Here is a 15,722-nt window from a genome sequence, read left to right as displayed (position 1 = left end):
ATTAACTACTCTTATTATTTTCTTTTTTTTTAGCTGTGCTTGTCCTTTATTTCAAGTTTTTTCTCCACTGGGATGATAATCTGTCTACTGCTATTTATCACACATTTGTTGCTCTCTGCTATCTAACGCCTATCCTTGGAGCACTCATAGCTGACTCCTGGCTGGGAAAATTCAAGTGAGTGTATATCAGTGGGAAAGCAGGAGATTCAAACGCTTTCCCTGGGGCATTTGAAGGTGGGATTAATTTCCTAATTCAGAATTGGATCAAATTACTGCACATTTCATTAATCAACCAAAGCTTGACTTTAATAGAGAGAAGCATATTTTCTTTCAGGCATAATGTGGGCTCTATGTACTCCAGTAAGTAGGTTTCAGGCCCCGTCCGACGAGTCACCAAAAAGAATGAATCCGGAACGGGAGCTGGTTCTCCTAAGCCACGTTTATTAGCCTCATAAACAGTTGCTCGAAGACAGACGAAGTCAGTGTTGATTCTACAGCAGAATCAACGCTGTTAAATAGCCGGCAAAGCCAACACCCTCCACCACACCCTTAATTATTCCACCACGCCCACACCCTACTTAACTACCACCTCCCACGGTGTCCTCCCTTTGGCACCCGCCCCACCACCATTGCAGCCGGTAAGCCACCCCCCAGCCCAAACCACCCTCCTTTCCCCCAGAGCTCCGCATATTTTCATCTCCCCCCTCAGCTCTCCAGTCCGCTGTGAGCTGTGTCCTGAGCCCCTCCCTAACCCGCCGGCAGTCTCCACCACCCCCTGAGTCATCCTGGCGCCCGTCCTTGTCCTGCCGCTTGAGCGCTGGGTGTCCACCGGCCGCCCCACCGTACAGCTGCTCCCTGGCCCTCTGGTCGGCCTCGGAGGCTGTCAGGCCGCGTTGGCATTCACGCCCTCCCCTCCAGCCCCCGAAAGCCAGCTGGCCGCTCCATGGCCGTACACGCCAGCCGCGCTCCTTCCCGACTCGCTGGTCGCTTCCGGGAGCCGGCGAGAGCGGCGTGGCACTGTGGGGCGTGTTGGCGGGCGGCTCCCAGGCTGGGAGGCTGCAGTTGGTGCCTCGACGTCGCCGCTCTCCGTTCTGGGCGCCACCGAGGGAGGAAGAGTCCGCAAGAGGCCGGCGGGAGTCCCTGGAGGCCGGTAGGATGCTTCGCGGCTTCTCCGGCCGTTGGGCGGGCGGTTGCTGAGGCGAGGCGACGGCCGAGCATTGTCCCGGCCTTCCAGGAAGATGCGGGCGCCGGCGGTTGGTTTCGGGGCCTGGCGGGGCGCTCCGCGGGCGCCGGCGGTAGGTAGTAGGAGGCCTAAAGGCAGAAAAATAATTTGATTTATTTAAAATAACTAATTAAATATAGGTATCATTCTGCTTATGTTAAAATTACACTCAATGTTTTGAGAAATGGGGGAACATATCCATTGCTTATAGGTCCCTTGTTTGCACACCTTTAGTTTAATACTAAAAGAAGTACATTTTGCTGCAATTTTTTAATTCCTATCCAGTGAATAATATAATTTTCCTCTTTAAAAGATTATGGCAGTGTAGTTCTCTGGATTCTAAGGGGAAAAGTTCAACCATATACAATGCACACTTACTTCTCACCAACTCTTAAGTCAAACACAGCTTCTCCCAGGATTGAACTGCCACTTCAGAAAGCAATTGCATGAACCCAGGAAAAAACATAGGAATTTAAAAAAAATGCAGACATGTGTAACAGTCCCTATATGCATACCTTATTTTCCCCTTCAAATCCCAGATCCTGCTGCACTAATCAAGGTACAGTGATAGAGGTATACACATGCCTTCAACTTTTTGCTTCTACAAAAGCCATTGATCAAGTCAGTATTAACTAGACACCACGTAAACAGATTTTTCTATGACAATCTGCCCAAGGTGGAAGAAAAAGATTATAATGCCTAGGAAACATAATATTTTTATATTTCCCACAAATCTTAAATTCCAGCTCATACTTTGTTTTACTTATAAAATTCAGCTAAGCTATCCTTTTCAGATTTTTTTTTTAAAGAAAATTACAAAATTATGTCAGAGATAATTTACATGTAAGATCTTGTTAACTATTATAATGAGCATCAAGCAGGTTAATCACATCAGTTAAAGAGATGTTTTGATTTCATGTTACCATTTGCCGTTTGTTTCTGTTTTCTATCAGGGTGTCACCTGGAAGTTATTCCCTACTTTGTTGTTCTGGGAATACTGGTTTCATGGGAGATCAGAGATGATATGTCTGATATTTCATGATCTTATTACTGCACCATAGTGAAAAAAACTATAAGAAAAATATCAGTAGATTTCCCTGATCTGTTTTCCAGTGCGACTACTAACATATGATCAGGAAATGTTTACATTCATTGACAGAGGAAGAACTGATATTTCTGAAAAGGCACAACTGAACTTGTCAATTTAGTATCTTTGCTGCCTAATCAAACATGCAAAGATGAACAATAAATGAACAAATGCTATGTAAATTCCATATTTTATAGTTTAATAATGTTTTATTGGGAATTTATAAATCATATACAAAACAAATACAGTAAAGACTTTTGACTTCCAGGCATAATTATTTTAAATGCCAGATGTAAATGATAATTATATTTTCTCAAAAGTGAGCATTTAACAACCCTGGATTTTTTTTTACAGAAGATTGTCAAGTACAGCAGATATATCTAGAGAACAGAAAATACAGTTTTTCAGAAGGCTTCTTCATTGCCAATATTCAAACATGAGGTTTAAGCCACATTTATATGAAAATTTAATACAGAAATGCGTGGGCATACACACATACTGTGTATGTAAGTCCCTAGAGTCTCCAGATGTATTCTATTTGTCAGTCTTTACTGTTTTACTATTTTTTCACTCCTTTATCAATATTTAACATTTCCTCCTAAGCAGCCACTAATACTGACAACCCAAATACTGACAACCATCAAAGATTGAATAGCATTCAGTGATATTTACATATGTGCAATTAAGTATGCTCATTTTTTATTATTACACACTGTGTTAAACTGAGTGAACCAATGTAATATTCTTGTGTTAAAAAGAGAGAGAGAGATCATTAAAAATACATCTTCTGTCTGCATCCTTCATTACAGGACTATTATTTCCTTGTCCATTGTGTACACAGTTGGGCAAGCAGTCTTGTCGATAAGTTCCATAAATGACTTGATGGATGGAAATCACGATGGTGCACCAGATAACATTAACATTCCCATGTAAGTTGCACTTATCTTTATCTTCTACATGAAAACATATTGGGACCTATTAGGCATTCAGTGTACCACAAAGCTGTTTACTGTGTGCTTAATTATTGTAGCCTTGGTTCCTCCCTTTGTACCATCCCATGACCCTATCATGTGGCAAAGTCCAAGAAGCTTTTTTCTGATGTAGCACCAGATTGCAGATCTGCTTGTTTAGACAAAGTGCTTCCATTACAATCTTTTGATTGTGCTGTGAAAACCATTTGCAAGAGTTGGTTTGGTATTTTAAAATGGAAACTTTGTCACCTTGTACTTTTGATTTACAAAGAAAATGACTAAATTTATAGTACATTCTTAAAGATTCATTGTTAGCTAGCTACAAGCTAATTTTTTTAATTCTGCCCTTCCAAATTACTATATAAGAAATCCTCTCTCTGCATATTACTAATGGCTAAATTAGATGCTTGTCCCTTATAAAATGAATCTTTCAAAATTGTACTTTATAATATTAATAAATGTCTACAGGCAACAGGAAAATAAGTGGTTCACAGAAATAACATGGAAGAGTTTTGGATGAACATTTTACATGTTTACAGATTATCCCAGAAAATTCTGGATATCAGAAATACTTTTGCAATATTGTATTGCTTTTAACTTTTGCCTAGCATAGCAGTGTCTATGTCAGTTTTCATTCTTGATCTGTAATCTTGTTTATGTCTTCATTATTTTCCTAAGGATGCATATTTACTGTGCAGATGCTCCTTGGTCAGGGGTTTTCTTTCTTTATATGCTAGCCAGCTTCATCTTTAATATTTATTATTTATCGTGGTTGGCTTTGAGTTTATGGGTCATGTACATATAGTTTGGATCTGAAATGTATTGCAATAATCACCATTATGATGTTAACCTAGGCCTAAATCTATACCATATTAAAATATGCTTTGGATAGGGTATTAGCCAACATGCATTGATTCATAATATATTTTTTAATTCCAGTTTTTCAAATCCTATCTTCAAAGTGGGTCATCTTCAGGGTGACTAGATATATTTTGTGCTGTAATCCCTTTGGGATGTTCAGAGATGTGCCTCAGCTGTTTGGTCATGTAGCCCATTAACAAGTACATTTCAATGTTCAGAGTAAAACGTAGATAGAAAAATACAAGTGAAAGGATCACTCGCCTAGTAGGGTCAATCTACTTTTGTTGTTGCAGAGCTTTCTCTATGCTTGGTTTGGTCCTTATTGCTCTGGGAACTGGTGGGATCAAACCATGTGTTTCAGCTTTTGGGGGAGATCAGTTTGAAGAAGACCAGGTATCAATTTTATTTTATTTAACTACTTACAAATATTGTAAACTCTCATCCTTTGGTTTGATCCTTGGTTGCATGACAATATTGTCACTGTATTGTTAATCAAGGAAACAGAAGATCAAGAAAAGGAGCTACACATAGATTTCATTTGAATTTTTTTTGGGTGTGCCACTATGGAGATATCTGACCTTTTATTTACAATATGCAACTTGAGGTTCAATGAAGTATAGCAGATCTTCATAATATTTCAGGATTCATATCAATTTCTGACTAGAATACTTGAAAAACTTATTATCTGCCTTTTTCTCTCCTGCTTCTCCATGCAGCTTATACTTTTCTTTGCCACAGCTGCACTTTGGCTGATATTTCTGTAGCCAAACTTACACTTGGCAACTTTCTCCTGAGGAATAAACATAGTCATTTTGGTCCCAGTAATCCTCTGCTGTCTAACGTATTTCCATGTACACTAAAACAATACAGGTAGTCCTTGACTTATAACAATTCAAGATCAGAACTTCTGTTGCCAAGAAAGACAATTGCTAAATGAGTCACACCTGATTTTACTACTATTTTACTAAAGATATTAAGTGAATCACTGCAGTTGTTAAGTGAATCAAACAGTCATTAAGCAAATCTGCTTCCCCCATTGATTTTGCTGGAATGTCGCAAATGACTATCACTGCAACCGATGTAAATACATGTCAGTTGTCAAATGTTAAAATTTTGATCATGTCACTGTGGGGATGCTGTAACAGTCATAAGTGCAAGTACCAATCATAAGTCACTTTTTTCAGTGCCTTTGTAACTTTGAATGTTGCTAAAAGAATAGTTGTAAAGGACTACCTATAAACATTCTTTTATGAAACTTTTAAAAATTATATAAGTGATTTTGCAAAAACATATTTATTTATAGACAACCTGCACTTTTATATTAAAAGAATGTCAAAAACTAATTTATAATAAGGTTCTTCTTTGTATTTCAGGAAAAACAAAGAAGCAGGTTCTTCTCTATATTTTATCTTTCCATTAATGCTGGAAGCCTTCTTTCTACTATCATCACCCCAATGCTTAGAGGTAAATTTTTCTACATCAGACCGATAAGTATGTCTTGATACAGGTATGGGGTCTGCTAAACATAAAAATATAAGGGTAGCCATTGAGGGGTCTGTATTAATTTTGGTCTGTGTTATTGAACTAATATACTTCTTATTAGAAATAATCTATGATTGTTTAAATCTTTTGTTATCTACTCTTGAACTGACAAAATTAGTGGACCAGTGACAAAATTAGTGGAGCAGCAAAATGCTATGGATATTATTTACTTGGACTTGAATAACGCATTTGATAAGTAGACCATAACCTGCTACTTGACAAGATAGAAAAATGTGGGTTAGACAGCACTTACCAGATGAATTTTTAACTGGCTGACCAACCACATTCAGTGGTTGGACCTGCATCTACATGGAGGGCAGTATGCAGTGGGATACCCCAAGGCTCTGTCTTAAGCCCAGTACCATTCAATATCTTCATCAATGATTTAGATGAGGGGATAGAAGGGGAACTCATCAAATTTGCATACGACACCAAGCTGGTAGGAATAGCTAATACTCCAGAAGGATCATGACAGACTTGAATACTGGGCCCTATCTAACAAAATGAAATTCAATGATGAGAAAAGCAAAGTTCTATATTTAGGCAAGAAAAACCAAATGCACAGAATAGGTAGTACCTGGCTCAATAGTAGTAACTATAAGAGGGATCTTGGAGTCTCAGTGAACAATCACTTATATATGAGCCATTTTATAATGCCTTGGTAAGACCACACTTGGAATATTGCATCCAGTTTTGGTCGTCACAATATAAAAAAGATGTTGAGACTCTAGAGAGAGCGCAGAGAGAAACAACAAAGATGATTAGGACCGAAGGCTAAAACATACAAAGAACATTTGCAGGAATTGGGTTTGTCTAGTTCAGGGGTCTGTAACCTTGACAACAAGACTTGTGGACTTCAGCTTCCAGAAATCCTCAGCCAGCATAGCTAATGGTTGCAGTGGATTGAAGTCATAGCTGGCTGAGGAATTCTGGGAGCTGAAGTCCACAAGTCTTAAAGTTGTCACGGTTGCAGACCTCTGGTCTAGTTTAATGAAGAGAAGGATTAGAGGCAAAATGATGGCAGTGTTCCAATATTTGAGGGGCTGCGACAAAGAAGAGGGGTTCAACCTATTTTTCAAGGAATCTGAGGGCTGGATAAGAAGTAATTGATGGAAACTAATTGAGAGAAACAACCTAGAATTAAGAGATTTCCTGACAGTGATAACAATTGATCAGTGGAACGACTTGCCTCCAGAAGTTATGGGTGCTCCAATACTGGAGGTTTTTAAGAGGATTGGGCAGCTATTTGTCTGAAATGGTATAGGGCATGGGTGTCAAACTTGCCACATCACATGACATGTCGTGACATATCGCAACTTTTTTCGCATTGCCAGAGCTGGGGTGGGTGCAGCCTCTGCATGGTGCAACCAGCCCACGGGCCAGCAGTTTGACACCCCTGCTATAGGGTCTCCTGCTTGAGCAGAGGAGTGGACTAAAAGACCTCTAAGGTCCCTTCCAACTCTGTTATTCTGAAATTCTCAGAAGTATAAATCCCAGCAAGTGAAACTAGAGTAGACATCCAGTAAAAAGCCCATTTTCTCTCCCTACTGTTTCTAACACAGATCAAATGTCCTTTCTGATTATGTAGGATCTCATTTGGAATCCAAGCCACAGACTCTAGTAATAGTGTGGACATTATTAACAGCAACATTGAATGATTTATGTAACTCAGAATACGAATGCCCTGGCTATAAAAACTATGTATGGCTATATTAATAAGATCAATATAAGCATAATCTGGTATAACAAAGTAATTGCACTAAATAATGATGAAATATATTTATTCAATGTAAACATGCATCTATAAAACAAGTTCTTTGCATGGAATTTTTTCCTTGCATAATCTGAATCTGGAATGGGATTGTTGAGATCCATTGATAGTTGCTAGTCTGAATGTACGGTATGTATGAGTGTATGTATATGTACCTGTGTGCTCTCTATCACTCTATCTTTCCAGGAAGATCTGCCCAGAGGAAATAAATGAAATGGGAATTATTTTCCCAAGGGTAGGAAGACACAGCAGCAGGAGATCTGTCTAAAGGGAAAGTCCACCATGGAGACTAAATGTTTTCTCTGTATAGAGAGGATTTTTTTAAAGAATAGCTTAGTATAAAGATGGCATGAGATGGGACAATAGAACAGTCAAAGAATGTGCTATATATGTGCCCTAAGTCTATAAATCATTACAAGCTGCCTATATTTCCAAATGAGAATCCCATGTATAAACTTTTGTTCAAATATAATATGTAATTTAGTTCACTGAATAATTGATAGGGAAGACCTGTTCTTTCAGGCTACTGTTGCAGAAAAGCCACAACTATGCCTCCCACTTATTTTTTTTTTGTACAGGAGTGGAATGTGGAATTCACGACAAACAAAAATGTTACCCTCTGGCATTTGGTGTTCCTGCTGCCCTAATGGCTATTGCACTGTGTAAGTCAGAAAGTTTATCAGATGTACTGCTTTTTTACTCAGATATGATTAATTTTGTTACAGTGATATAATTGTACTGGTAGTCCTCAACTTAGGACTATTTGTTTAAGTTATGGCCTCAGAAAAGGTGACTTAGACTGATTCTTGAATTTACAACACTGTACCTCCCCCCAATCATGTGATTACAATTTGGTCGCTTAGCAATTGGTTTGGGTTTATGATGGTTGCAGGATTGAGGTCATGTGATCATGATTTGCAATCTTCGCAGCCAGTTTCCAACAAGCAAAGCCAGTTGTGGAAGCTTGATTTGCTTAACAACTATGTGATTTGCTTAATGATCATGGTAAAAATGGTCATAAAATCAGGTCTAGACATAAGATGATTCGTTGAATGACTGCGTTGCTTAGCAACCAAAATTCCAGTTCCAGTTATGGTCACAACTACCCATAATGTATTCTGGTTCATTGTGATAGTTTCCTGACCATATTGACCTATTATGGATTGTGCATGAGAGATAACTTTCAAAAGAATAATAGAATATCAGAAAATATATACCGTAGATCTTAAATTTAATAGCAGATTCTCCCTCTTTTTACTTGTTTAATACTAGTTCTTAAACTGGCTATAAATTGATTTGCTACCCAACCCCAACTTGTTGAAATTTAATCACTTTTTCAAAATGTGTTATCTTTTGGTTTTTGTCTGCAGTTGTGTTCATAGCTGGAAGCACAATGTACAAGAAAGTTAAACCTGAAGGCAACATCATGGTCCAAGTCGCTAAATGCATTTCAGTAAGCAATATATAATGCAAGACTAGCATTTTCAAGGGCAGTTTATTTTCATGAACTTGATATTGAACTAAATCTGTATTCAGTTATTTTCTTACTAGTTGTCTCAGGGTTCCCCTTTTTTCTGAACTACATAAAAACCCTTCATCTGGATAGCAATTCTAGTTCCTTACCTAGAATTATTATAGTGTGGGATTTAGCTCTAGACTGATTGTTTGCTTGCTGATCAGAAATATTCCTCTTCCTGATTTTTGCCTAAAAGGTTTTCCATTATCTTTGAAGCCTAATCTACATTTATGAAGCCAGAGTTGTTACAAACTAGGAGGAGAAAAGCTTTCTGGCAGGCCTCTTCTTCCAAGGGTTATTTGGTAAATATGGCAATAGCAATAGCACTTAGACTTATATACTGCTTCATAGTGCTTTACAACCTTCTCTAAGCAATTTACAGAGTCAGCACATTGCCCTCAACAATCTGAGTCCTCATTTTACTGACCTTGGAATCTTAACTTGGTCAGGATCGGTCTCCTGGTATGGGCAGAGTTAGCCAGTAATACTGCATTTAACCACTGCACCAGCACGGCTCTTATAATTATGCAATTGATCTGCATGTATAATTATAATATGCAGATCAAGCCTTCTTATATTCCATATGAAGAATTCTTGGCTCTTCTACATCTCCCTTCAATTCATCTCGCAGAAAAATAAACAGGAAGGTACAGGTAGTCCTGGAGTTACGAGTGAAATGGAGCCTCCCCATTCTACTCGTAAATCAAAAACTCGTAGAGTGAATCTCGTTCCTTTAGTGAGATCACTCTCTTCCTTGTTAAAATGCACGCGGCTCATTAAATAAACATGAGGTATCTCAGGGTGGGGAAGGCCATGGAGGGCCAAGTGATGGAACACGCCCCCAAGGCCTCCCCGACCCACTAAGATACCTCATGCTTCCCCCTCCCTTCCTGCCACGCGGGACTCATCTGGAAAAGGTCTCTCTACTCTCTGCCACGGTTCTTGCTGCCACTCTGATCTGAGGCCAGGGGATGCATCCACAGCCCCCCGTGGCCCGATCTGGGTTCTGGAGGCCTGGAAAAGACCTCTGGAGCCCAAATCCATGGCCACAGAGCGATTTCATGCCCCCTGTGGCCAATCCGGGCTCCGGAGGCTTGGAAAAGACCTCTGGAGCCCAGATCTATGGCAGCAGAGTGATTTTGTGGCCGTTCTGTGGCCTGATCCAGGCTCTGGAGGCCTTTTCCAAGCCTCTGGAGCCCGGATCCATGATTGCGGAGTGATTTTGCACCCCCCACAGCTGGAGGGGGGCACAGATTCGGTCTGCGGCCATGGATCTGGCCTCCGGAGGTCTTTTCCAGGCCTCCAAAGCCCGGATCGGGCCATGGGGTGGTTGCAAAAGCCTTCCCCGGCCTCAGATCTGGGCCGCAGCAGCCTGAAAAAGGCCTCTGGAACCCTGGTCGGGCCACAGGGGGAGGGGCACAGAAGGGTTCCCCCGGCCGCAAATCCAGGCGGTAGAGGCCTGGAAATGGCCTTTGGAGCCTGGATCGGACCACAGGGGGGGAGGGTGCAGAAGCTTCCAAGGGCCTGATCCAAGCCTCGAGGGGTTTTCCTAGCCATTTGTGCCAGGAACGGAGGTTGGGGGGGGGAGACTTCTGCATGCCTCTGGAGGCTGGATCCAGACCTTGGAGGACTGCTCCAAGCTGCTACTGCCTGGAACGGAGCTTCCAAAGACCTGATCTAAGCCTCCAAAGGCATGTTTGGAGGAAGGCTCCAGGGGCAACGGGGTCACTTTCGCCCCTAGCGCAGCGAGCTCTGGCGGGCTGGATGCAGGTGCGAGGAGCCTGGCCTTCTCCCTCAATTGAATGCTTCAGGCTTGCTGTCAGGCAGAAAGGAGTTGGGGGCAGGAGCAGGAGACAGGCACCTTTTGCATAAAGAATGAAAGTGATGTCTGTGATTTCATGCAACTTCAAACACTCACACGAGATCACAGACTCCAGAAACTTGCATTCTCGGTGCAAAAAAACACTTCCAAGCCAACTCTCCTCTCCTTCAAAGGGAAAGAAACCATGGCAGAGAGGATTTTTGTAAGGTAAGTGAGCCCGGCATGGCAGGAAGGAAGGGGGAAGCAGTTGTGAGGAGTGTGGGGGAAAAAATAGGGTGAATGTTGCAGTGCCACTCAAGTCACTCGTAAGGGCAAATGACTGCCATGATGCTGCAATATTCATAACTTCGGAACTTGCTCATAAACACTAGGGGGCGCTCATCACGTAACTTCGAACAAGCCTTAAATGAATGCTTGTAACTCAGGGATTACCTGTAGTTTAGATCTTCCTATCTAAAGCCAAAAATACAGTAGCTGACAAACTGAAATCCAAGAAGAAAAGATTGAGCCTTGGCTTGCAAAACCAGAACAAAATTTATCCCTACCTTGTTCAACCAATTAAATCAAATGTTTCCATAAAATAGTATGGGGGCAGGGATACAGAAATATATGCAGAATTCTTTAAAATATGTAAGCAGCCTAGTCAAACCAGTTACTTATTACCTGGTTGAATAAGTTTTTAGCTTTAAGTATTTTAAAGGCTGCGTCTTGGCTTTATGCTTGATAGTGAATGGTACTCTCGCTCTTTTTTTCCTTTTTCTCTTTTATTGTTTCTTGAGCACTATATTTATTTTTTCTGCAAATGGAGAATAAATTAAAGCTAATATCACTGGGAGAGCTCATGTTAAATATTCCAGCAAATCAGCAGCTATCTACTGAGGGGGGATTGGTGGGGTTTTTTATCATTTTTATTGGGGTTTTTACTATGTATCAATTGTATTTTAATCGGGCATGTATTTAATTATCTTTTAGTTTTTGTAAATTTCTGTGTTTTATTCTTGCCCTGTACACCGCCCTGAGTCCTCCGGGAGAAGGGCGGTATAGATATATTAATAAATTAAATTAAATTAAATTAAATTTGTTAGTCCTAAAAACATTGTGGATATATGGTTAAGGTACAGACTAGTTATTGTATACCATAGCATTAAAAAGTTTAATGGGAAAAAGTATTTTTGGAAAACAGAAATTGAACTCCATCTGGGATAAACATGTCATCTACTTTGGGGGCACTGCTATGCTGTACAAAAATTTGACACAGTTCCCCAATAAAAAAGCAAGATTTATATCCTGAATAAAGCATCTATTACGGTGTTTCTCAAACTTAGCAACTTTAAGATGTGCAGCCTTTAACTCCGAGAATTCCCCAGCCAGCATGAGTTGAAGTCTGTGCATCTTAAAGTCACTAAGTTTAAAAAAAATACTTATTTAATAAGTCAGCATTTAAATAACTGTTTGGGTTCCTTAAATTTATCATCTTGCTGGAAGTTTTTGTCATATTTGTATTTGTAAAAGAATGTTAAAAATAGCACTTCCTCCAATTTCTTTAATCAAGAAATTGAAAGCATTAGATTGGAACTCCCATAATTTCCAGCCAAAAGGGGAAACAGAATGTTAGTCCAGCATATTTGAAGAGCATCAGGAAGGATATTCATGGAGGTAGACTAGGCTGTCCTTGATTGTTCTGGAAGTGGTCTTTTGTATTATCCTTACTGTTGATTACCTTAATTAATATTGTCAAGTGTTGAAGAATCAGGACTACAAGTTAAGTTCCAGTTAAGAAGATGTATTGCTCACACTTATTCACAAGAACCTAGTTAACTAATTGTCAGCACTGAATTGGTGCTAAATAAGAGTTAACAAATTTTGAGGGGGGCTGGACTTGGATCGCCTCTTGGATCGAGAACTTTGTTCACATCCAGTTAGCACCATTTCTGTTCCCATAACTTTTGGTATTTCAGGCAGTTAACTTGGGGTACTCGCCTCCCCCAAATATTTATGAATGTAATTAAAAGAAGAATTGTGTTCTAATTAATTTGCAAATTATTTCTTTTCCAGTTTGCTATTCGAAATAGATTTAAACATCGCAGCAAAAACTTTCCCAAGAGAGAACACTGGTTGGACTGGGCTACTGAAAAATATGATGTATGTTCTATTATTGGCCTGTAGTGAATTTCATTATATACTACTATAACAACAGCTTTCCTTTAGGTTTTACTTTGTGGACTGACCTATTTTCATTAAGTGACTGCTATCATTGTGCCATTTAAGGCCCCTGGTGGTCTTAAAGTTTTGCATGCAACTTCAAAAAGATAAACATGACAGCAAATATAATTGAAAAGCAATTGGCATGAAACCCCCAAAGTTCAGAAATTTGAACAAGTTTAAGTAAACTCAGAATAAAGGTTAAAGCATCCTGTGTATCATTTGGGAAGTTAGATTTAATATCAGTTTACTTTGAAAACACACATAAGATAGTAATAATAAGCAAACAAACAAATGGACAATGCTTTAATATTTTTTCAATGTCAATAGGCTGATTAAAATAAAAACAGTATCTAGTTGTAGATAGATATCTACTGTATGTGACTAAAAATGTGGCTTTAATAAGTTTAACTTTCAAATTAACTTTTGGAGATATCTGCTTTTTTAAAAAACATCATTCTGTTTGTAGAAATCATGCATATCTTTTGTTTATATCAGGTGATGTACTACTCATTCTCAGTTTCAAAATTTTGAGATGTAAAAATAATCATTGCATTGCTTCATCAATTATGTAATTATGACTCACCTATGTTTCAATTATAGGCATAAAAATAAAGCTTAATCCAATTTTGGTTGTAGTTAAACAATATGGTTGTGGAATTTATTTATTTTCTGAGTTTGCTAAATTAACCAAATGGGGGTGGACATGTGAAGCATATTAAGCCAAGTTGAGATAAGCAAACATAACACTTATGATCTTGTGCAAATAAACACCTAATAGAGTGTTGTTAAAATGACAAGTAAGGTGTCTTGTAATTAACTAATACCCATCACTGATGTTGAGAAAAAAATACTGATTTTAGTTACCCGTATATACTTGAGTATAAGCCGAATTTTTCAGCCCACTTTTTGGGCTGAAAAATTCCACTTCGGCTTATACTCCAGTCAACAAAAAAAACTTACCGAGGACTTGTGCGCGGCCGAGGCTTTGGTGCTTCCGGGATCGCGCGCACCTCTCCCAAGCCACCGCCGTCCGCAGACCTGCCGAAGTTTGGGGAGGTTTGGGGAGGTGCGCGCGCACCTCCCCAAACCTCCCCAAACGTCGGCAGGTCTCCGGACCTCCGTGCCCTGCCTGCCTGCTTCTTTCCGCTGCGGAAAGAAGCAGGCAGGCAGGGCACGGAGGTCTGCTTCTTTCCGCAGCGGAAAGAAGCAGGCAGGCAGGGCGCGGAGGTCTGCTTCTTTCCGCAGCGGAAAGAAGCAGGCAGGCAGGGCGCGGAGGTCTGCTTCTTTCCGCAGCGGAAAGAAGCAGGCAGGCAGGGCGCGGAGGTCTGCTTCTTTCCGCTGCGGAAAGAAGCAGGCAGGCAGGGCGCGGAGGTCTGCTTCTTTCCGCTGCGGAAACATCCCACCTTTATAATATGGCTCTTCCATATCTACTGCTATTCCTCCTCATACTTTCCTTATCTCTTGGTACCTCTCAGTAGATTAGATGCATTGTTGCTGCTTATTTCAATCTGTATATGGAGATTGGCCTCATTTTGCAGAATTTAAATATTTAATATTTGACACATAAATAAATGCAAATGAATAAGGAAGATATCTATTTAACATTTCTTGTTTTGTTCTTTTGTTATAGAAACGGCTTATTACTGAGGTTAAGATGGTCTTGAAAGTTTTGTTCCTGTACATTCCTCTTCCTATGTTTTGGGCCCTTTTTGATCAGCAGGTAAGTTGAGAGAAGAAATTGTTATTCCTTTGGGTGTTCATATGGCCGTGCAGTGCTTTTGCTATAATTGTAGATTAGGATTTAGCATTGGAAATAGACTTTAAAAACTCTATGTGAACATTTTTATCACAGTGGAATAAAATACATAAAATATAATCCAGTGGACCACCAACGTGATTGTACATTAGAGATGGTGTACCTCATTCTTCAGTTAAGTCTTTTTATAGTGTTAATAAAAATTGCATCCATGTCAGGGAAATGCGCAGCTGGTGTCCAAATGGAGTCGGAGACGCTGACACGAACTTGCAGTTGTATATAAATAAATATATTTACAGTAAATAAGATAGGCAAATAGTTGCATCATCAGGTAATTCAACACAGCAGGAACATCATGAGGTAAATTACAGAGAGCACACAGAGGGAAAAGGTGGGACACAAGGAAACTCCTTTTCACTCACAGCAACCAATCACAGCTCAGATTCCCTCATGCAGTGGTCAGCTTTCTTCAGCTAATTAGCTATAACTATGTGCTCTTACCCATTGTTTAATCCTTCACTGCTCCAGCTATTGAATTTTAAATATCTTAACAATCTATCTTTCCATACTTCTCATCATCCTACAATATTCCCTTTTGAGAAAAGTACCTTATACAAAGCACAAAAAATGGGTATAAAGTAGTAAACAAAAACAAAATTAAGAGCACAATAGAAGACAAAAATCTAACTAAATCTTGTTTACACAAAGGCCATCCACTCTTATTTCTCTATACCTTTGAAAACCATTGCCACTTCCACTGGGACCATGCCTCACTGCTTCACACAGTACCTTTTGTTCTTTAAAATTCTTACCTTTCTCTTTTTGAGGATATCATCAACTGTACCCAACCATGACTTTCTCTTCCTCTTGACCTGTCATTCTTCCTTCATATGTTTGCTTTATAATTCAATCCTCATTCATTCTCTCCATATGATCAAACTATCTCAAAGTATTTATTTCATTTTGGTC

The 15,722-nt window shown here is 39.6% G+C and overlaps 1 protein-coding gene across 1 annotated transcript in view; it reads left to right on the top strand.

Annotated features, from left to right (window-relative positions):
• The window catches only part of SLC15A1 (solute carrier family 15 member 1), a gene marked incomplete at its 5' end in the record, with an annotated part of 52,206 nt that overhangs the window by 21,123 nt on the left and 15,361 nt on the right, over window positions 1-15,722 (top strand). Inside the window, 8 exons of the mRNA XM_083361298.1 lie at window positions 34-175; window positions 3,119-3,238; window positions 4,435-4,534; window positions 5,515-5,605; window positions 8,033-8,116; window positions 8,825-8,907; window positions 12,848-12,934; window positions 14,628-14,717. Of these exons, the coding sequence (XP_083217424.1) occupies window positions 34-175; window positions 3,119-3,238; window positions 4,435-4,534; window positions 5,515-5,605; window positions 8,033-8,116; window positions 8,825-8,907; window positions 12,848-12,934; window positions 14,628-14,717 (797 nt within the window). The remainder of the gene's footprint in view (window positions 1-33; window positions 176-3,118; window positions 3,239-4,434; window positions 4,535-5,514; window positions 5,606-8,032; window positions 8,117-8,824; window positions 8,908-12,847; window positions 12,935-14,627; window positions 14,718-15,722) is intronic.

Source organism: Vipera ursinii, assembly GCF_947247035.1.
Source record: "Vipera ursinii genome assembly, chromosome: 4".
In the NCBI taxonomy this organism is placed as follows: Eukaryota; Metazoa; Chordata; class Lepidosauria; order Squamata; family Viperidae; genus Vipera; species Vipera ursinii.
Note: the sequence above shows the minus strand (reverse complement) of the source record. Positions and strands in the feature narration are given on the sequence as shown.